Here is a 22113-nt window from a genome sequence, read left to right as displayed (position 1 = left end):
TCTGTGAATATGAGCAGAAGCTCCCACCTGCAGGTTCACTAATATTTTCATGTAGGTACCTGCCTTCAAAGCCCGTATTGATTGAATCCTGCTTCCTTAGCCTCTGGGCCATCACACCAGCATAAGACACTCCGAAGCACAGAGCTGGATCAAACTGGGTAGTATGTACATGCCCCGGATAATATATAAGTGTGTAAATGTCCAGTATGTGTGCGGATTGTCAATTAAGTGCATGGATTTTTTCATTTTTCTATTCTTGTTGCCTCTCTTCCTTTATTCACCTGTTATCATCTGCTCTCCTCTCTTCCCTCTAGTCTCTACCTTTGACTTGTCTGATAACTTTCCACAACATGCTCCAAAAGGAAAGAACAGCTATTCCAGTCTCACCCCCGCCTAGAGACAGGGAGAGAAACACAACGAGAGGCACAGGGGTAAAAAACAGGGAAAGGTAAAAAAGACTGAAACAGAGAAGAGACAGAAACAGAGAAAGACAGAGGGGAGGGGAGTTAAGATAGACAGAAAAGGGAGAACCAGCAGACAGTAAGAGATTCATTCCCCTGAGATCTAATTATAACATTACCGCAGAGCTCAGTTTAAGGCCACTTCAATAAAAAAAAAGAAAAACTAATGTTGCACTTCCTCTGCAACTGCACACACAGCTTCTCCAAATTCATTCCATGCTGCCATCCGGTGTGGAGCATGGATTGTAACGGCCAGTCAAAGTGTTTACTGCATTCATGGAAATGGTGAGATCTATTAATGTTGACACATCTTCCTGTATGTATAATCATACAGTTTGCATGTTTCACAATGGCTGTATTCTAAGCAATGTGTGCAAGGCCAGATTGCAGTGTCATGAAGCCCCTGGGAATGTCCAGCAGGGGACCCCAAACTGCCCTTTCCCGGGCCACATTAACCAGCTCTAACTGGGGGATCCCGAGGCATTCCCAGGCCAGTGTGGAGATATAATCTCTCCACCTAGTCCTGGGTCTTCCCTGAGGCCTCCCTCCCAGCTGGACGTGCCTGGAATACCTCCCTAGGAAGCCTTACTAGATGCCCGAACCACCTCAACTGGCTCCTTTCAACTCAAAGGAGCAGCGGCTCTACTCCGAGTTCCTCACGGATGGCTGAACTTCTCACCCTACCTCACCCCATCTTGCTTTCCTATATTGGTAAATGGACTTGTATTTATATAGCGCGTTTTCACACTACTTTTCGCATTCACCCATTCACACAGATGGCAGTGGACATCTACATGCCATCTAATCTAATCTAAACATGCACAACACATTTACACACTCCCATGCACAGGGAGCATTCAGGGTTCAGTTTCTTGCCCAAGGACACTCCGACATGTGGACCGGGGGAGCTGGGGATCACACCGCCGATCTTTTGAATGGAGGACGACCCACTCTACCACTGAGCCATAGCCGCGTCCTCCTTGCCGCCCTCCTCACAAAAACATTCAAAAATCTAGCCGTCTAACAAGGTCTGACTCTATTGAAAAAAGTGACAATGAGCTGTAGTGGTTAGCCTTACCACACTGAGCACCCTGACATTCAACTTCCATCTGAAGTCCTGGGCCACACAACACCTCTGGCACCTCTGGCACTGGTCCATAATCCAGTCATGGAGATGGGTCTCTACTGCACTGGTCATTTTTGAACAATAACTTCTAGCTCCAGTTACTGAGGTTACTTTAAAAACTGTACAGGTGTAGTTGAGATCAACATGAAGGTAGAGTTTAAAAATGGGTGTGGTCCCAGGAAGGGTGCAAGAATAGGGGACCCCTGATTTTAGGCCCCTGGTGTGATCCCATTGCAATGATTAACTTTCCCAGTGCCGTGGAAGTAACAGACTTACTTTATGTAATATGTTTCTCTATATTGCGTTTATCATATTGCTGACACAGGTATTTCCATTATCATTCTACTTGAAGTCACTGTACTGTACATCGAATCATTTGAGTTTATGTAACATGTACCATGTATGAGCTGAGTCATGAATATTATTATCATTGTTAAAATATAATGTGTTCCTCCAAGGCTACAGTCTGAATAATCATTCACCTTATGTACTGATCTTATATTTCCATTGTTTATTGGAACATATACTTGCAATACAATGCAGTGAAAAAAGTGGATCATCCTGGGATCTCATTAACATTGTGTGCCTCCACCTCCTCCTCAGCCAATTTGCCACAGTGTATTCTGGGAGAATGATTATAGATGAAACACTCCCAGTCTCATCACACTGCTCCCCTGCCTGCTGCCCCTCCTCCATGCATCAATCTGTGGTTATTTGCCTTTAGGTGTCTGATCATGAGGGCTAGGAGCAATAACAGAAAGCAGACAAAAACAACCAAGGTGATCTCAGACCACCTCATTGTCCTGGCGAGAGTGTTATTGTCCTGGACCTGGACGAAGTACTTGACCACAGTCTTCTGGTGCACTTTACCCTTTACCATTTCCACAGTCTCACAGGTGTAAATGCCAGAATCAGAAGAGGAGGGTCTGATGATGAGACCCTGGCTGAGCACAGTGTGTCGAGGACCAGGAAGGAGGGTGCTGTTCCAGAGGCGCCACCTGATCGGGAGGTTTGTCTCAGGGGAACATGGGAGGAACTGTGTTTTCCTGGGGAAGAGGTGGATGATGGAAGGTTTCTTTTTCACTAAAAGAGAAGAATTTGATTACCTACTTGTTTAATTTCTGAGTTTCTTCTAATATATGAATGATGTTTTGTCAGCTTTGAATCCTTTATTTCAGACACATCATGTGTAGTGTATGAGCATGTGAATGTCTAACTTACACTCAGAGATCGGGCATACCTGGATGTCTCCATCAGCCAAACTCTGAATCCTGCAACAAGAAAAATACCTCTTTCAGTAAAAAGTCCACACACTTACTTACACAAGTACAAGTTCGTAAGAGATTTGACTTACATAGACCCAAGTAATGTGCCGACAACAGACACACACTGGCCTCTGATCTTGTCCCAGCCACAGTATGGATCTCTGGCAAGAAGGCAGTCATCGCATGATGTGTAGTGGCTGCAGTCCCTTGCATCAATTTGAACAGCAATGTTATCTGCACCAATGTACAGCTGGCCCTACAGAAACAATGTTAAGAACTGCTTATCGACAAGTTGGTATTTAAATCACAAATCCCTGAAGATCAAGGAAGAAATAAAACTTAAGTCTTAAGGAGTCATGGTACAGTATTTTACCATATTGGATCGGAATTTCAAGGCGTAGTCATGGTGGGGAGGGGTTGCAGTTCGGTGGGCTGGGTATCTCATCTCTGCTTTTTGCACATGATGTGTTCCTGATGGCATCGTCAGTCAGTGACCTTCAGCACTCACTGTATCAGTTCACAGTCGAGTGTGAAACGGCTGGGATGAGGATCAGCACCTCTAAATCTGAGGCCTCTCAGCAGGACACTGCTGGACTGCCTACTCTGGGTAGGGAAAGAGTCCTTACCCTAAGTAAAGGAGTTCAAGTACCTCAGGGTCTTGTTCATGAGTGAGGGGATGATGGAGCATGAGTTTGGCCGGAGAATCAGAGCAGTGGGGATGGTATTGCAGTCGCTTTACAACACAGTTTTGGCAGAAAAGAGAGCTGAGCCGGAAGGAAAAGCATTCATTCTACCGATCAATCACCGTTCCTACCCTCACCTATGGTCATGAAAGCTGCGTCGAGACCGAAAAAACAAGGTTGCTGGTATTTGCAGCAGAAATTGGTTTTCTCATGAGGATAGCTGGAGTCTCTCTTAGAGATAGGGTGAGAAGTTCAGCCATCCGTGAGGAACTTTTGTGTTGAATGGAGCCATTTGAGGTGGTTCGGGCAGCTAGTAAGGATGCCCCCTGGACGCTTCCCTAGGGAGGTGTTCCAGGCACGTCCAGCTGGGAGGAGGCCTCACGGAAGAGTAAGGACTAGGTGGAGAGATTATATCTCCACACTGGCCTGGGAACACATTGGGATCATCCAGTTATAGCTGGTTAATGTGGCTTGGGATAGGAAAGTTTTGGGTTCCCTGCTAGAGCTGCTGCCCCCTTGACCCGACCCGGAAAAGTGGCTGAAGAAAAGTGAGTGGGTCTTAAGGGGTCAGAGTATTTTACCATATTGGATCTGAATTTTTTTTTTAAAACAACCCTAGGGACGTGAGCCTTACTGTTTTGGAAGAGAGCTGGAGGAAGTTGACGGGCTTAGGAGTTTGAAACAGCTGCAGCTCCTCGATAATGTTGCAGTCCTCACCGTCAAACCTCACTGCCTTCTGCAGCCAACCAGTGTCTGAGGGACATGAAGGAATCCAACATGGAGTTCATCTGACAATATACCTCATGTGTGATTTGTGTTAGTGGGGTATATGTATGTCTACGGATGCTTGTTGAATACCTGTGCCAATAAGCATAACTTGGTGCCGTTGTCCATCCAGTGATGTGACTTGGTCCACGACAATTTTGGAAAATTGTGACCCTTCATGGACCAGCAGAGGCTTGCCAGCTATTGGTGAGACCACCCCCTCCATTAGAGGGTGGTTCTTTAAAAAGAGCAGGGTTTTGTCTGAGAGGTCGAGAGAGGTCATCACACCTTTGCCCCGCAGTTCATCGTTAATGCACTATGAGAACAAGACACAGACATTTTATATTTGATGTCATCAGATGAAATTGTGACTGAAACAGTGTCACCTAAATGCTTTTTTAACACAACTTCAGTATAATTACCCCCTAAAAACAATGTGTTTGAAATAGTTCTCAGCTTGATACTTACTGAACCAGGGTGAGGGAACGGCTCCTCGCCTGTGTATGTGTCCCAGGTCCCAGTATCCCTTTCGGTCAAAAACCTCCCACTGAACACACGGCTGATGTCTGACAGCTTATATGCACAGACGGCAGACTGCCTGCAAGCACCTGAGGAATCCCTGTGACAGATCCAAAAAAGATTAATGTTATTCTATATTTTTACTGTTCGTATCATTTCTTTATGTCTTATGTTATAACAGGGTTTTAACCAGTGTATTACAAGCATGTCGACGTTGACCCCTGCAGGGCCAAAGCATTGGGGACTTTAAAAAAAGAAGATGTTTTCAAAACTATGTTAACTTGTGTTATACAAGTACTGAACTCTGAAACGTTTGCGAGTGTGTGTGTGGTAGAGAGAAGAGGGAGAGTAAGAGAGAAGGAGTGTTACAGCTGTGAATGTAGCAGGGCAGTGTGTGTACAGTTTAGGCTATTTGTCAATGAACACCTCAAAACCCAAGCCAAGTTCCTGCATCTTGTTTGCTCTCTGCTGTTTAAGGTCAAGGTGGTTTACCCATGGATGTATAAAGAAAACTGGATACAGTGTTGGAAGTGGAGTCTTGTTAATTCCTATGAATGTTGCGCAGTGACAGGTTGGCAAAAAAGTTCAACTGTCACATCTAAAAATACCCAGATGTTTGGCACTGCTTTCTTGTTATGGTGCTCATAGAGCAGGCTGACCTTTCAAAAGCGCAACCAATGATATAGAACAGGGGTGTCAAACTCAGGCCCGTGGGCCAAATCTGGCTCGCGGTGTAATTATATTTGGCCCCCAAGATCATATCAAGGTTCTCTGAGAGCTGGCCCGCGAGTATAAAGCACACACAGGTCTGTTAACAAACATGAGCATCCATGCTAACAGTCTCTGCAGACAAACTGAATCCACCCCTCCCCAAAAACGTCCAAAAGAAAGATGGAGAACAGGATCTTTCAGCAGCAGTGGGAGGCAGATGATCTGTTTCTGAAGGTAAAGAGCTGTTTGTCTCGTCTGCAGAGCCACCGTGGCTGTAACGAGAGAATCAAATATGAGAAACACCACGACAAGAACAAGGACCTGCACTGGAAAGGTTCAACGTTACACATCTGCAGAGTAGGGAACACATGCACATTTGCAGTCTTTCTTTTCTATTGAGTTTGGCCCCCAATTTGTCCCAGTTTTTAAATTTGGCCCACTGTGAATTAGAGTTTGACACCCCTGATATAGAAGCTTTGAGTGTGACGTTTATGTTTCCTAGGCAACCAAACCAAACTATTTAACGTGACATTAAAGTCGTTTCACGATCTTTGAAAAAACCCAGTAATGCTTGGAGGTTTATAAGCAGTCACACCAGGTTTGTGAATAGGCAGTTTACGAGCTAATGGTTGTTTTAATATTATGGTTAATTTCGCTGTTTACTGGGTCTCTGCGCCAAACCCTGGGGTGAGCCCAGCACAAAAAAGGCTTATCATGTGAAGGCCCCTTTAGCCCCCAAGTTAAGCCCCATTCACACAGCTATAATACTCATCAGCTTTAGACATGCAGAGCAATGGGGTACAAACTGTGGATAGCATACATGCAACTTACGAGTCTGCGATGAATGTGGCGTAGAAGATGCTTTCCCTCGTATTATTTCGGTCTTGGAGAAGGAAAGCATCCTGGACCAGGGATGGTGAGCCAGTTCTGCCAAATGGACAATCCAAACGGGCTTTCAGGAAAGAAGTAAACTTTCTCTGCAAGGTCCTTGTGCCCCCCAAGTCACTCTAAAACAAAACACATTAGCTTACTTTACACTAGCTAGTGTTTTAAGCTTCTATATCAGATGAGTTTAGAGACGCACCTTACACACACGGGCAATCCTTGACACCCGGATGTTGTCATGACGTTCCTCTACAGCGTTCTCGGTGAAGAACAAGAATATGTTGTCGTCTTCACCATCATCACTGGTTTTGCTTGCTTCAGCAAGACTTATGGAAATCATGGTCGGCTCTGAATCCAAACCAATTAGAATTTCATTTCAGAATCCATCGATTCATCTCATGAAACAATTCAATAACAATTCAATTATGTATGATACCTCTGTTATTAAGTACCCATATAAGTACCCATATAAGTACCCATATAAGAGCAGCTTACCGTTGAACCAGGAGGGTTTCATTTCAGTCTTAAGAGGGTTAGGTCCATGTCTCTGAAACGCCAGTTCTGTGCCCAGGAAGTTGGAAGAAGCAGCCGAATACAAAGTGTTTCCTGTCACATGGAAAGGAAACATCGATGCATCATAACTGTAATCAAAACTACAAACCAAGCGTCACTTTTTTTCTGATTCTCAACTTTTCACAGTCAGATGTGAGGAGGAGAGGAGCCATGACAAAACAGATATAAAGTAAGAACTCTGCAAAGAGTTGTCTACTCACCACTCATAAGGGAAGCAAAGCGTTGGTCGGGATCAAAAGGAACTTTCCCCCTACCCACTTGCCTCTTCCCTTCCAGAGACACTTGTCCATTTGTGAGAGTCTGTTGAATGAGACATTAATGTATATAGGGTTAAATGAAACATTTTGGAAAATATGCTTATTCACTTTCTTGCCGAGAGTTAGATAAAAAAGATTGATATCACTCTAGAGAAAGAGGATACTTAACCAAGCTTAGCCTAGCACAAAGACTATAAACGGGGGAAATAGCTAGCCTGGTTCTGTCCAATGGTAACAAAATCAATTTACTAGCAACTCTAAAGTTCAGTAATTAACATGTTATTTCTTTGTGTTTCCTGTCTCTTCTGGTAACCTAAGCTTGCCATCTGTTGGCCTTAGCTACATATTTAACAGGCATGAGAGTGGTAGCCTAGTATTATCATCATTGTGACGGGTACAGTGGGCCTACTGAGTATCTCATAAAGGGACTTGCCATGTAGTCACATGCAGGGTTGAAAGCGTTGGTTCCACACACTAGCATTTTACCGTCCTCCATTGTGTGTAGAGTCCGGATGAAGTTGTCACATTCCTGTTAGATTACAAATGGTAAAATTAATTAGACTTTATACTGTACGCTGTGTTTGCTGGTAAAAAAAAAAAAACACAATCATAAGGACATTCAATAAAAATACTTCTTACTATATTGTCTTTGCCCTTCATTTGACAGAGCGCTTTGTCTTCTGAACTGACCGTCCATTTGGCCTGGAATAAAAGAGAATTAGCTATGATTGTAAAAAGATAGATTAGAAAAAAGCTGATCAGTTACTACAGTAATGTTTCATACACAAAACATAGTATAGTTCAAAAGGTTATATACTGAAATATTATTATTTGTATGTGTCTGAGCACTAACTACAGTCTGCATAACAATTATTCATGATTTTGATTCAGAACCAGACAGAAAAGCTAATTTTTCAGTGTTTTGTGGACAGCAGCCCTGTCAGTCCAAACAAAGGTCTTACCTCACTGGTCTTTTGAGTGATGTTATCCAACCTGAGGCTGAGCACTTTCCCTCTGGCTCCGATGACAAGCTGGCCAATGTCATCTCTTATCATCAAAGAGCTCAAGCCGCTAAAGCCGGACTCTTTGAACTGTTTCAAGTCTACGTCTAAACCAGAGAAAATGACAACCAGTTAAAATCTATTTATTTCAATACAATTCATGTCGCCCACTTCACATCTGCTCCACATATTAACTCTTGGAGACTCACGGACCGCTGGCAAGTTTGGCTGACGTTCTTTAAGAGGCTAGCTGACTCCGTTTTAAAGCTAGAGTGAAGGTAATAGGATCATATGAGACTAGAATACGTAAGGTATAAAGTGGTATCAACCCACCTTGTCGGGGGGGGGGGGTTAAATAACGCTCCAAAGTTGTGCTAAATTCTTAAGAAGGAAAAACTGGAATGGCCATTTTTAAAAGGTCTTAAGATATGTGCAGGAAAATGGGTTCTATGTGTACTCACGTGCCACCCCTTTAGAGACCATGCGGTTCTTTGCCTGCGGTGCAAATGGGTTATTTTTGCCTATTCTAAAATGGTGAGTTAATATTCTGCACACTGGGGTCCCTAAACAGTATTGAATTTGCATAAATTAGGTCTGACTGGAAAGCTGAGACTCTTGTGGGTTCAATGAGCCCAACTGCATTCATGTGTGATGATGTTAGTCCCCATATCAAATGAGCTGCTGTGACCTCTAGGATAATCACAGCCTTGTGAAACTCTACAGCCACAAACTAGAGACCTGGAGCATTCAAAGGATGGATGGCTTTATTTCCTCTTCCGCATGGTCTTATTGTCTTAACCTTTTGTTCACATACTCTTATTGAACATTTCCCATGATTTAAGGGGTATGCTTATACTGATATAAACTCCTATAATGTTAAATAAAAAATGATTTTGTAAGAAAGTGTTAATATGAACTAAAAGCCTTTAAAATTATATATACAGGTATATGAATGTCTGCAATTCTGGCACTTGGACAAATGCAGTTGATAACCCCTGTTCTACTCTTTATTGCTGCCTTCAAAGTGCCATCCGTAGTCTAAATGTAGCCTGTATTAGATGCCTTACCTCGGAAAGAAACACTCCTGCGGGGTTTGATGCTTACTGCAAGGCTTTCACTCATGATGAAGAGGAAATAAAAGAGCGCCACAGGAAGTCTCATCATTGTCCTAAGTTAATTAAGATCGCCAAAGGAGGTACTTGCAGTATTACGAGCTGTGTCTCGCACTTTTACTTTAAAGTTTCAATCCATTCAGATTTCTGTCTTGGTTGAATATGATTATATTTTTTATTTGAGTAAAAACAATGGAATGGTGTCTTTTGTGTGTATACAATGCATTCTCTCTGGGAATGTCACCATGGACACCCAGTTTGTACAGTACATAATGCGTTACTTTCATCAGTAGACCATTCAGTGAGCACCAGTGTGTTTCAGAAGCACTACACAAGCGTGGATCACAACAAAGTGCAAGTCAGCAAGCATTGTTGATTATTCCAAGGGTTGATAATAAATTAGCTGTAAGTCTTTAGTATGGAGGAATGTGTAAAAACTATTTTACATTTACTGTAATTATTTGAACCTGGTTTTGTTTTGCGTTTTCCTCTTGATTCATACCTGTCTGTGGGAAGGTCAGAAACAGACAAAAATACATGTTGTGTGAGATTTTTGTCAATCATGTCTACTTTTTTTTTGTTGTTTTTTTGCTGTTTCTCACAAAGTACATTGAGCTATGATTGCTTGCTGTGAGAGAGCACTGTGAAACTACTCTTTTAATAAACCACTGTCTGGGATCATACCATTCTACCACTCTTCATCACATTCTATCATAAAAATGGATACAGTTATTACAGTTGACGTAAATGGCAGCGTCACTGTCACGATGCCCCCATGATCAATCCCCTCAAGCTGAACTTTCCTGTGCAAGACCAAGAAAATAAACTTTTTCATTGAATACCTGTGTGTTTCCAGCTGCAGTAAAGACACAATGACACTGGAGAAGCTTTTTTTATGTCACTGATGTGTAATCAATGAGGTGATCGCAAACGAGCTGTGCTTATGGTTGCAAGGCTTTGATACCAAGGCCGTCTCCATGCATTGCTTCTTAACTTTCCCTCCTGTTTGAGTGAAGGGTTAGGCATTAGTTTGTCAAAGCTTCACCTAATCTGAGATTCTTAATGCTTGTGTATTTGTTCACCACAGGTGGCGTATCTACATCATACAAGCTGAGAACGTCTGACTAATGAAGGACTGCATGTGTAGCGTGCTCAGAGCGTGCACTGTCCTTTAAATGACTGCAATGACCCATTTCATTTGAATTTTATTTGGTGTGCTGATAACAATACTTAAGTCCTTGTAGTCATGGTTTTCATTTGAATCTTGAATTAAATTTGAGTCAGCCATTTTTTTTTAAATCCTGCAGTTATGCTGATTTGTCTTTGCGATCTGAATTACTTTCAATTTAAATGTCTCATCATTGCACCATCCACAGACTTAGTACTTATTTCAGGATGGATCAATCTGTGTAAGAGCTCAGTAGATGATAAACTGTGTTGTTTTTGAGGGTGTGTTTTTGGTCTTTGTCACATCCACGTGAAGGAGATCCACGTGCCCATTTTCAAGTGTCTAGCAGAGGGCCCCAGGTTTTCCACAAGAATTTAGGTGTACTTGACAGCATCCATTTTCCTGTCAATCCTGACCAACTGCCCAGTCCCTGCTGAAGATAATCAAGCCCACAACATTATGCTGCCACCACCATGCTTCACTGTAGGTATGGTGTGTTTTTGGTGGTGTGCTGGGTTTGGTGTCTGCCAAACATAGTGCCTGGAGTTCAGCCCAAAAAGTTCAATTTTGGTCTCATCTGACCATATAACCTCCTGCCACATGGCATCAGAATCTAGTCAATCTTCACTCTAATCAATCCTGATCAATCTTTTCCTGGCTCGGTCATCCAGTTTGCCTGATTTAGGCGAGGTCTGGGTGGTGCCGTATGCCTCCTAACTTGTGCCTATTCACAACTTTATCCCGGAGCTCTTTTGAAAGCATCTTTTCAACTGGTGTGAATTATTTGTGTTACCAATCACTAGTGGAATTCTCAAGGAACAGCTGGTTTTATTCTGACTTGAAATCAAAACCATCACATTTGCTGTCCGGTGGAGGCCAATTAACGTGGTGTGTAATTCAGAGAATGATTGGTTATACCTGAGAATGTTTATAATGGTTATTCTAAAGGGACTTATCACTTTTCTAACACTGCTATTTTGGTTTTACATTTTTTTTTATTCATTTTGAGAACTTTTGAAAATAATTCACTTGAATGTTGTAAAAGGCAAAATCTGTAAATCACCCTGGAATTATCATTTCAGGCTGTAAAATTAAAAAAAAGATTATTTCAAAAGGGTATCATAACTTTCTATGAGCTCTGTATATGTATCCATACATTTGATATGCTATTATTTAATCACTGGGTCTACTGACCCTCTTGTTAGCATCTTAGCATGCTAATGTTCTTAATGATAAGGCAAGCATGTTCACCATTTTAGGCACTTTGAGCTGCAGTCTCCTGAATGGCGTCCTGTCCAGGGTGTACCCTGCCTCACGCCCGATGTCAGCTGGGATCGGCCCCCCCCCCCCGCGACCCTGACCCCGGGATAAGCGGTTGAAGATGAATGAATGAATGAATACATAATAAATCTATTATTTATAGCCTGCTTGCCCTGATGAGCCACCTCTCCATGTGCATAGGATGGAAATTAGGGGTTTTCCAGTGAGCGGAGAGGAAATAGGGGCATTGCTAAAGATTATCAGTAAACTACAATAGTGGGAGAAGTACTAAGATATTTTACAGTACTTATGTAAAAGTAGCAGTAATGCAGTGCAGAAATGCCTAACTTGAAAGTAAAGGCCATGCATCCAGTAAAATAAATTCCCAATAACAAAATATAAAGTAGCAAAAGTAAAAGTACTTATTATGCAAAATGGCGCCATTTCATGATATCTATGGATTATGATTAAGATGCATTGCTTTGTATGCATAACTTAAATATCGCAGCTGGTAGAGGGGTAACTATTTAATAATACATCATAACGTATTCATTGATTAGGCCTGTATTTACTACATCAATCCACATCAATGAGCAAGTTCAATACTTGAGTAAATGAACTGATGCTACTTTACACCACCAACTGTCTGAGATGCTAATGGAGGTAAGGATAATGGAAATAGACCTAAATATGACACAATATGGCGTAATATTCAAGATTCAAGATTCAAGATTCAAGAAGCTTTATTTATCCCAAGGGAAATTATTTTGCAACAGTTTCAATACAAAGGTTGAAAGGGGTCAGAGTAACAATAAGCATAATCATAAATCAAATCAAAATAAAGCTAGCGTCAGATAAATCAAGCAATGAACCAAGTGTGACAGAGTGCAACAGACATCGTGGTTAAGCGTAGGTATATACAATATACAACAATACGCGCTGTGCAGTTTAGCAGCAGATTGAAATAAAATAAGTACAAACTAGATAAGTGAGAAGGAGCGATCAGTTATAAGTGTTAAAAATGTTAAAAATGTAGCAGTATTTCCTACAGAACTAAGTGACAGTATGGCACAGTGGAGTGTAGCAGCATTTCGTACTTAAGTAAGTTACAGTAAACCACAGTGAAATGTAGCAGCATGTCCTAAAGCACAGTAAGTGTATCAGCAGATAGTTACAGTAAACCATTAATAAATAAATAAAGTGATGCAGTGGTGATATAAAGAGACAGATGTGCAAATATAATGTGAAAATGAGTGTTAAATGTAATATTGCGGACATTCTACTTAATGCACAGTGTTCATAATGAACGTTCTAATTTATGCATATGATGGAATGTGTGTGAAAGTTCCACAGAAGGTTTATAGGGGTCCTTTCACCTGACTGCACTATGTACACTATTCCTTTTCTCTTGAAAACCGAACACATCCACTTTACTCAGAGACAAAGATTGATCTATTGCTTAAGCTAGTTAGCCAGCTGAACTGTCAGTGAACACATTAGGTAAGTACTCAAACAGCTAGCCCTGAAGATAAGCGTGTATGATGCTTTCAAACACAGTAACTGTTAAAAAACCGAGATGTGCTTTCTAAAAAAAGAGCTAACCTTAGTAAATCTTTTTCTTGTACTATATTATTTGTCAATTCAACAGAATTATTGAACTCTAAGAATCTCAGTGTATTAGGACGTTGGAGGATGATTTTAAGGAGTATTATCAGTAAAATTAAAAAAAAAACAAGTTATCATACTGATTGACATTTTTCAAAGTTTGATATCATTCATCCATCAACTTATAAACTGCATTTACTGTTCAGGTGTAAACTGAAAACTTGATCTTTTGCTGGGTAGTTTGATATTTAAAAATGTAATAATGCATCATACTTTATAAACGTACCGTGTGTAGTGAAGTAGAAGCAGACCGTAGTGGAAATTGTACAAATATTGTATATAACAAAGTACTTTTCCCTCCACGCACACTGTGACATTATGCTTTATCTCAGTAACAGTAATAGACTAATATTTTTTACGACAATGTGTTTTTACATCTCCTGTTATGTCATATTCAGCTCATTATTGTCATTATTATTAATAAGATTCTGTTATCACTCTCATCATTAAAGTGTCTCCAAACCAGCTTCTTATCGACGTGTGTCAGAGGAGCCCGGTAACTCTCAGTCAGAATCAGACAAGAGCCATTCTTCTGGAGTTCAGAACTCCCTGTATTCAACATGTTTGCCGACAACATGGACCTTTGTGCAGAATTGAAACGTGTTGTGGAGGAGATGGACTTTGAGGAGGTGCTTTCCACGCTCCGGGAAATGATTGACCACTTCTCTGCACCCAGCCCTCTGCCTCCACTTGCACCTCCTCCTCTTGTTGTCCCTGCTGGGCTCAACACCCAGACTCAGCTGAGTGCAGGGAATGATGGGTGCACACTCCTGGAAGCCGCTCCGAGCAGCTTTGAGCAGCTAGGTCACCTGTACAATGAGGCAGGTGCTTATAACCAGGAATTCAACATCCACCCTCAGCTTGGGGAAAGTCTGAGTGGAGGATATAATGGGTCGGCTCCACACAGCTTTGATCAGCCAAGTCAGTTGATGACTAATATTCCAGGACTGAACGTTGGACAGGCTACTCACATCAGCTGCCAATACCAACAAAATGTCATGCAGCCAGGTCACCTGTACAGTCAGGCAGGTGTTCACCACAGACAACAATTCAATATCCAGCCTCAGCTTGTGAGCGGAGGATATAATGGGTCCATCCTGCAGGAAACAGCTCCCAACAGCTTTGGCCAGCCATGTCCATTGATGGCTGCTCCAGGACTTAACGGGGGACAGAGTGCCTCCTTCAACTACCAATACTCACAAACCGTCACGCAGCAATGTCACCTGCACAGTCAGGCAGCTGTTAGCAAGGGACAGGTAAGATACTAAGAATAGGTTAGGGAGAGAAATCAGAAGAGTTTTAAAATTTGACATTTTTTGATGGTCGGTAAATTGCACTTTTAAGCAATTACGCCTGTTGGCCTGTTTCTCAGATCATAAAGGGAATTTGAAAATGTCAACCTAGACTTTGAAAACATTGTGATGCCTAATGTTTTAGAATATTTTTTTAAATTTAACAGATTAACAGAGAAAATGCTGATCAGTATTGCAGCCCTACTGCCAATGGTGGATGCCGTAAGCCAACAGAAGGACATAAAATGGTTTATTTCAATCTAAGCTGTTGCTGGGTGTAATTAGTTGTACAACAGCCCTTTAAGGCTCTGCTCATCAATACGCTTACTAACGGCCAAATCGTCATAATTCACAACGCAACAATTGAAGAGTGCTCGGCGCAGTGAATTCACTGAGTTCACTTAAAGTGCGTTGTAGAATTTGACATTGTTGGAAATCTCTTGTGATCAATGATTTGATTTTTTTTTAATCGAATTGGAAGAAAAGAAAATCCTTTTAGTAGGATGAATTAGATGAGATCTGAATTTTCATTGATCAATTTCAACAAAGTACAAACGGTACCTGAGCTGATAGGGATGGAATTAGAGAACATCTGTCCCCAATGATTGGTTTTTACTATTGTGTCTTTAGGCTGAGTGTTGCATGAAATATATTTTGAGTGATGTGATTTACAGTTAGCTAATCATCCCTCTCTCTTCGCAGAACCTGCCGTATTTCAATCCTGTCCAAAGTGCAGCCACCGCTAGTTACACTGCTGCTCCACTACAACCAGTAAGACCCTGATCAACCACACATTCACACACACACTAGTCTTGTTACTCTACACATGTCAGTGCAGCTCATTCAAGCTCTGACTATAACTAAAGGTCAGCTGGTTGACAGCACTGTGACACCACTGCAGCTTGTTTAACCACCTGTTCTGCATGTGTTTGTGTCTCCAGTGTAACCATGTGCCGATGATGAGCTTCCCTGAAAACAAGACCAAAGACCAGGGTTTTCTGGGACTGCTGTAAGTAACACACACACACACACACACACACACACACACACACACACACACACACACACACACACACACACACACACACACACATGAATGCAAACACACACGCACATGCATGCACACAGATATTGAGCTTCTGTTTGTATCTCCAAAGACAAACCTTTTCTGTATCTTTTTTTTGCCCATTTTCAAGCCTTTATTCAGTAGGACAGACAGGAAATGGGGTAAGAGAGAGAGGGGGGAGACACGCAGCAAAGGGCCGCAGGTCGGAGTCAAACCCGCGGCGATTGCCTCGAGGACCTTCAGCCTCTTTACATGGGGCGGTTGCTCTTACCACTCTGCCACCTTTCTATTATCTAACGTATCTCTGTCTCTCTTTATTGATGCAGGAATGGAGCTTTGGTGTATGTGGTTCCAGCACCCGCTCCTTCTATACCCGCTGCTCTTCCACAGCAGGTAAGACCCTGGTTCACCACACACACTCTCAACCATCACCTTCACTGTTTGATCGTAGATACATTTTTTATATGCATACTTTGTCCTGTAGTTATAGTTCAAAACTTCAAAAGAAAAATGAAATATTGTAGAACGATTTAGATGGAGACGACGTAGATCGTCCACGTTGTCTTTAAGTGATGTGGATGTGATACACAGGTGACACAATTGCAGCTTGACTTACCACCTGTTCTGTGTGTGTTTGTGTCTCTAGTGTAACAATGTGCCGGTGTTGCAGAACAGGACAGGCATGACCCAGAACCTGCATCCTGTTGGACTGCTGTAAGTAATGCAAACAAATGCACACACACACACACACACACACACACACACACACACACACACACACACACACACACACACACACACACACACACAAACACACACTCCACTATCCATGTCACAGTACATGAGCTCCAGCCAGTATTTTATTTCTTTCAGCTGTTGTTTGATTAGAGGTGCCTCGTCCATTACGTGTCTCTTTAAATGTCCAACACGGCACGAACAAGGGTACATTTCACCCACTTATTGTGTCATTCAGCTTACTTTACGGTTTCTTTTTTTTCCTGTATTCCGACAGCAAGAGAAAGTGCAAAGATGAGCAAGACGATCAGCCCTATATCAAGAAGCCTCCAAATGCCTTCATGCTCTTCATGAAGGAGCAGAGGCAAAATGTAGTGGCTGAATTGGGCAACGGTGGCACCGGGAGCGCAAGAGTAAACACTCTCCTCGGAGAGAGGGTAAGTGTTTGTAATTACACAAACTTTATCACAATTTCGTAAAGGATTCTGCAGCGTGTGTGCGTGTTTGCCGACAGTGTGTTGTCGTCTGTCCACAGTGGAATTCATTGTCCAATGAGGAGCAGTCAAAATACTATAAGGAGGCCCACACGGCGAGACGCCTCCACAATCAGCTGTACCCCAACTGGTCCCCTAAGAGCAATCACGTATGTACACTCTGCTGACATATAACTCACGCATGTTGACATCACTGAACTGGAGCTTATTGAACAAAGTCACTGATGTTGTTCTTGTCGGCTGATGTCTGATGAAAACTTCATGTTTGTTTTTGCGTAGGGCAAAAAGAGAAAGAGGGAAAGGAGCAGCTCTGCCAAAATGGATGAAGGTAAGACAATATTTCTGTGGATCACAGTGTACATGTGACCACACAGGGTCATATTGGACTGTGTTAGATTACAGTTATCAAAAAAACATAGAATAAAGAGCAGCATCTTTTCCCAAGTATTATAAAGTTTTGGTTTGTTTCTGTTGCAGCATCTGCATCTTCATCTGGAGAGCTCACCCAGCAAAACAAGAAGCCGTGCCTGACCCAAAAACAGACGTGTGTGATGGAGGCTTCTACATCATAGACTCTCGTGACGATGGAGTCCAACCACGTAGCCTCGGTCGGAGGAATGGATTCATTGGATGAGCTGCTCAAGGTGCTTGAGCCTATCCTCCTCTCGCCACGCTGAACCACAGCCTCAGCCTCAGCCTCAAAACAGCTGACTGTACAAAAAAGCTAAATAAAGCTTCAACTTCATTTCATATCTCTTGTTTTTTCTTTTCCATTTCATGTAATTGCTTCATCAGCCATGGAATTTAACTGCAGATAGACACACACCATTTATGGTTGTACAGATGACATATCACATCCAGGCCGCTAGGTGGCGCATTGTGCTTGGTTAGAGAATAGCATTGCTGGCAAGCACAGAGGAAAAATCTTTTGACTATATTTGATACTGTATACTTATGTTTAACAACACAGGACAAAATGTATTTACGTAATGGGGTCTAGACCAAGCCCCCACCACAGCGACTTCCTGGTGGATCCAAAACAGAAGTGCCAGAAATTGCTGCTGTTGGACTAAGAACCACAACTGATGTGTTTAATCATCACTTTGTTCTCATTTAGGACGCTTGAACTTGACATGTTATGTAGGCAAAACTCTGAAATGTGTTTTGGTTCCAAATAATAGTAAGAGTGGTCATTGCATGGTTTTTCTAACTGCGTGTTTATGACCAGGAGGCCCTTGTCTCTTGCACAGTTGTGCTATGATTTGTAAAGTATAAAGTGGGGGAATATGACCATATACTGTAAGGGCAGAAGTTCAGATGTGTATGTATTATTCTGGAGAAACTTTCTTTTTGGTCGTGTATGATAAGGTAGCCATGGTCCATTGTGCGTAATATACATGTGTGTATCTGACAGTGGATGTCAACCAGACACCAAACATCCCAGGTAGCTGCAGTGGTCCACTGACTGAACACACCTGTGGAAAATGGTAAATGTACTTATATAGCGCCTTTCTGGTCTTCTAACTACTCACAACAAACCATTCACACCACATTACAAGCACTTCGGGGTTCAGTGCCTTGCCAAAGGAAACTTCGACATGTCGGGGGAGGTGGGATCGAACCACCAATCTCTCGAATGGAGGACGAATGGAGACTACACATATAAACACTAATCTGCATTGGTGGCTCAATCCTGTTATAACTAAAATACAGTATCTAGGGGAAAATCTATTTTTTTCTTTGGACAGATTTAGCTGATACATCCGTGAACATGTAGGGTTAGCTTGAGCTAAATATAGCACCTTGTCACAGCCGTATCAGTGACACACCGCCCAGCTGGTGGACATTTCCAATAACAGAGAGCGTTGTCAGAAATAAGGATGACCAATGACTTTAAGTTGTAAGAACTATGACTAACCAGTCACTTCATAAATATGTTGTACTAAATAAGACTAACCAATGCCTTTGTGAACATGTTAAAATCTTCTGCAAGTTCTACGCTGTACAAAAATATGAAATCAGAGTGATACAGAATCGGGACAAGGAATTGGCCGTAATAGCTGTGGTATAATTCCTAACAACCAATCAGATGGCTTGATTCGAGTCATCTGTTTAATAAATGTCTTTACTCGTTTCTTTTCTGTCCTCTGGTAAGTGTTATATCATGTTTGTGATTCATGTTTATTTGTGTTAAAAATGTGGAAACTTTGAGAAAATATGAATCATTTTTAAAAGAGTCAGTGAGAGACAACTTAATTACAATAACCATTTTCCCTATAGGCTACTGAATAACATACCGTGGTCTACCTGGAAAATTCAAGCGTTGTGGCACTTGAGCTTCAGATTGAGCGTCGACGGGCCTTCTTTCTAAAGACTGGGCTCACCTAGGTTACAACAGCGACCACCCATGGTAGTTGGGTCTAAATTAAAGGAAGCAGTTCTGATCTTAAAATATTGTGTCGAAACTGCATTGTGACTGTACATTACATTTAAAAAACACTCCTTAGGCTTTAGGGTCTTTCAAGAAACATCTACAAGAATCTAGGCCACTGGAAAATTAAGCCTTTAGCAGATGGATAAACATTGTTTCGTATTTAAATTGAATGTATTTCAGTTTAGGTAAAGAACGCCATTTAAGATAGTTGCAATATTTTCTGTATTAACATTGTTAGTTATTCATTATCCCTATGAATTCTTCTTTTTTCTAATTCTTAAATGATGCAAGATGCAAGATGTATTTCTGCACACATGATTATCATAATGGAACAATAATAAAGGACCCATCACCAAACTCGCAAACCATTAAACTTGTTTTTAGCTTTAATGAAAATGTATACAGTTTGGTGCCACTACAACCTCAATCCACTAGAGGGAGCAGGTAAGCTGTGATTTACACAATGAGGGGCTCTGTCATGGCTGCAATGTGGACAACATTATACATTATAATGGTATTGGCCTGCAGTGTAGCAGAGTAGGATTGGAAAACTTAATGGAGTTGATTTGCTGCAAATCCGCCTTGTGCAAAGAGGAAACTGACTGTGTTACTCTGAGACAAACATTGTCTACATACATTTGAGCATCTTCATACTAACTATTTCACACTGGTGACAAAATACACACAGACATATTTACATTTGGTAAAACAATACGGTAGATACCGTATAACTATTTGCACACCTCACTTAAACAAGTCATTATATATTTTAAATGATGGTACCTAATTAGGCCTCTTGTTTGAACAGTGGGAGAGTTTTAGTGTGGACATTGCTTTAAATTCCTTCTGTGCTTGTCAATAGGCAACATGCCTCGTCTATAACCTGAAAATACATCTTTTTTATCAATGTTTTCAATAATAACTTCAGTTTTGCCATTGACTCATTCGGATATGAGAGGCTTATTTGAGTAGATAGCCTTTGAATTTATTAATTTAGGTTTGTAATGCCACGTTTAATGATGTATGCAAGCTTCAGTTGTATTTTAAGCAAATGATAATCCGATAAAATGTGGATTATTCTCAAATATTGATCATTTAAAGTCATTTTTAAGCAACGTGCACCACTTCACTATGTCTTCCCACTTAACTTACTTAAACATTTGAAAAAAAAGTGTTAAGTAAGTTCATGCACAGAAACCACGCCCCCCTGAACATGTGAAGCACGTGTCTCCGCCCCCTCCTGCATGCTCCCATATTATTTATGGGCGTTGATTTCCGGTATTTGGCGTCTGGGTTTTCAGGTCCCGCAGGGTGTGTGTGTAGTGCGTGTACGCCTGAGTTTGTTGCGTGTACGCGTGAGTTCGTTGCGCGTGTGTTTTGAGTGTGTGAGAGAGTTTGCAGTGTGGTTGTAAACGTTCCCCAGCACGGACGCTGTCACCGCCTTGCACCGCAGGCAGGCGCCGTGTGTTCCTACATGCAAGTTACCGTCGCGGCTCCACAATCGTTGGCCAGCAATGCCCGAAAGCCCCGCGACCAAGCCAGCCAACGGGGACGTGCGTCAGCGTGTGAAGAACGGACTGAAGCCGGAGAGAAACGGCTCGGCGAAGAGTCTCTACCGCTGCCATGAGCGGCAGCCCAAGCACCGCTGCCACCCCGAGGAGGAGGAGGTGAGGCCCGGGGTGGGACAGGGAGGAGAGGCTGGTGAAGCCCGGGGAAGCATCAACTGTAGACAGGGAAACACCCGGGCGGTGCTGTCGTTGCTGTCATTTTCATTAACACGGGCGGTTACCGAGTATCTGACGGTGTGTTGGCACCTAGCTGAGGTTTTCTCCAGTACTGAGTAAACGCCGAACTCCAATTAAAATACATTAGTTTAAAGAGTTTTCGCTTGTTCTTAACGTTATACTCCCTCAAAACACGAACCAAAAGCTTCATGTGAATCGTTATGAGACGTAGTTCAATTCGGCATAATCATATTTGCACCAAGCGACATCTGAATATATTAAAATTCCAACTTTATGAATGGAAACATACTGCTCTCCACCGCCCCCTCAGTGGTTATACAGGAGGGGGGTTGTTTTATAAAAGGCGGGTGTGACAAGTCCTGAAGTTCGCTGCACTGAATCCTCACACTGTTATATACATACATAATATGTATAATATGCACATAATATACAAGCCGAATTTAAGAAGAGGATTAGCTGTGGCCTCTCTTTGTGATTTTAATTTGCACAAACTGGGAATTTCTAATAAACTGGGCTTATTATCTAATAATGCACAATACTGTCAGACAGGTTGCATTGTTAGTGTGCATTAGTGTATACTTGTTTTACTTTATTTAAGTGTGTATGATGGCTGCAATGTTCTAAAGTGGTTAACTCCCTTTATTAATTAAAAGATAAACTATTTTGTGTTGGTGATCAGGGAGACACTGAACCAGAGCACCTGTTCAGTTAACGCTGGCTGTTCAGACTGCATGCGTGCTGTGAAATAACTATTTCCTATAAGGCTAATTCGTTTCCACCCTGGGGTGCACCCTCTGTAACTGCCCCAATTAACAGGTTCCCTCAGAAGATTTGATTAGATGTTGTCACACACATGATTATTGAGACCCATGGTCACGTGATGCATATAAAGTGGT

The 22113-nt window shown here is 41.9% G+C and overlaps 2 protein-coding genes across 2 annotated transcripts in view; one reads left to right on the top strand and one right to left on the bottom strand.

The window, feature by feature from the left end:
- Positions 1–383: 383 nt before the first annotated feature.
- Positions 384–9410, bottom strand: LOC310954874 (semaphorin-4E-like; the record flags this gene model as incomplete). The annotated part of the gene is made up of 15 exons (XM_083924562.1): positions 384–393; positions 2379–2670; positions 2809–2858; positions 2942–3108; positions 4170–4288; positions 4394–4616; positions 4769–4919; positions 6362–6537; positions 6615–6763; positions 6911–7021; positions 7189–7288; positions 7679–7774; positions 7885–7947; positions 8208–8353; positions 9314–9410. The coding sequence occupies 15 exons, from the start codon at positions 9408–9410 to the stop codon at positions 384–386; spliced, it is 1950 nt and encodes a 649-aa protein (XP_083780688.1).
- Positions 9411–20784: 11374 nt separating this feature from the next.
- Positions 20785–22113, top strand: part of LOC310954982 (serine palmitoyltransferase 2-like) — a 28261-nt gene continuing 26932 nt past the window's right edge. Inside the window, exon 1 of the mRNA XM_083924694.1 lies at positions 20785–21139. Within this exon, the coding sequence (XP_083780820.1) occupies positions 20987–21139 (153 nt within the window). The 5' untranslated portion in view covers positions 20785–20986. The remainder of the gene's footprint in view (positions 21140–22113) is intronic.

This window comes from Echiichthys vipera (genome assembly GCF_963691815.1).
Source record: "Echiichthys vipera genome assembly, chromosome: 12".
NCBI classification, from domain to species: Eukaryota; Metazoa; Chordata; class Actinopteri; order Perciformes; family Trachinidae; genus Echiichthys; species Echiichthys vipera.
The sequence above is the reverse complement of the archived record's forward strand: the minus strand, read 5'-3'. Positions and strand labels throughout refer to the sequence as shown.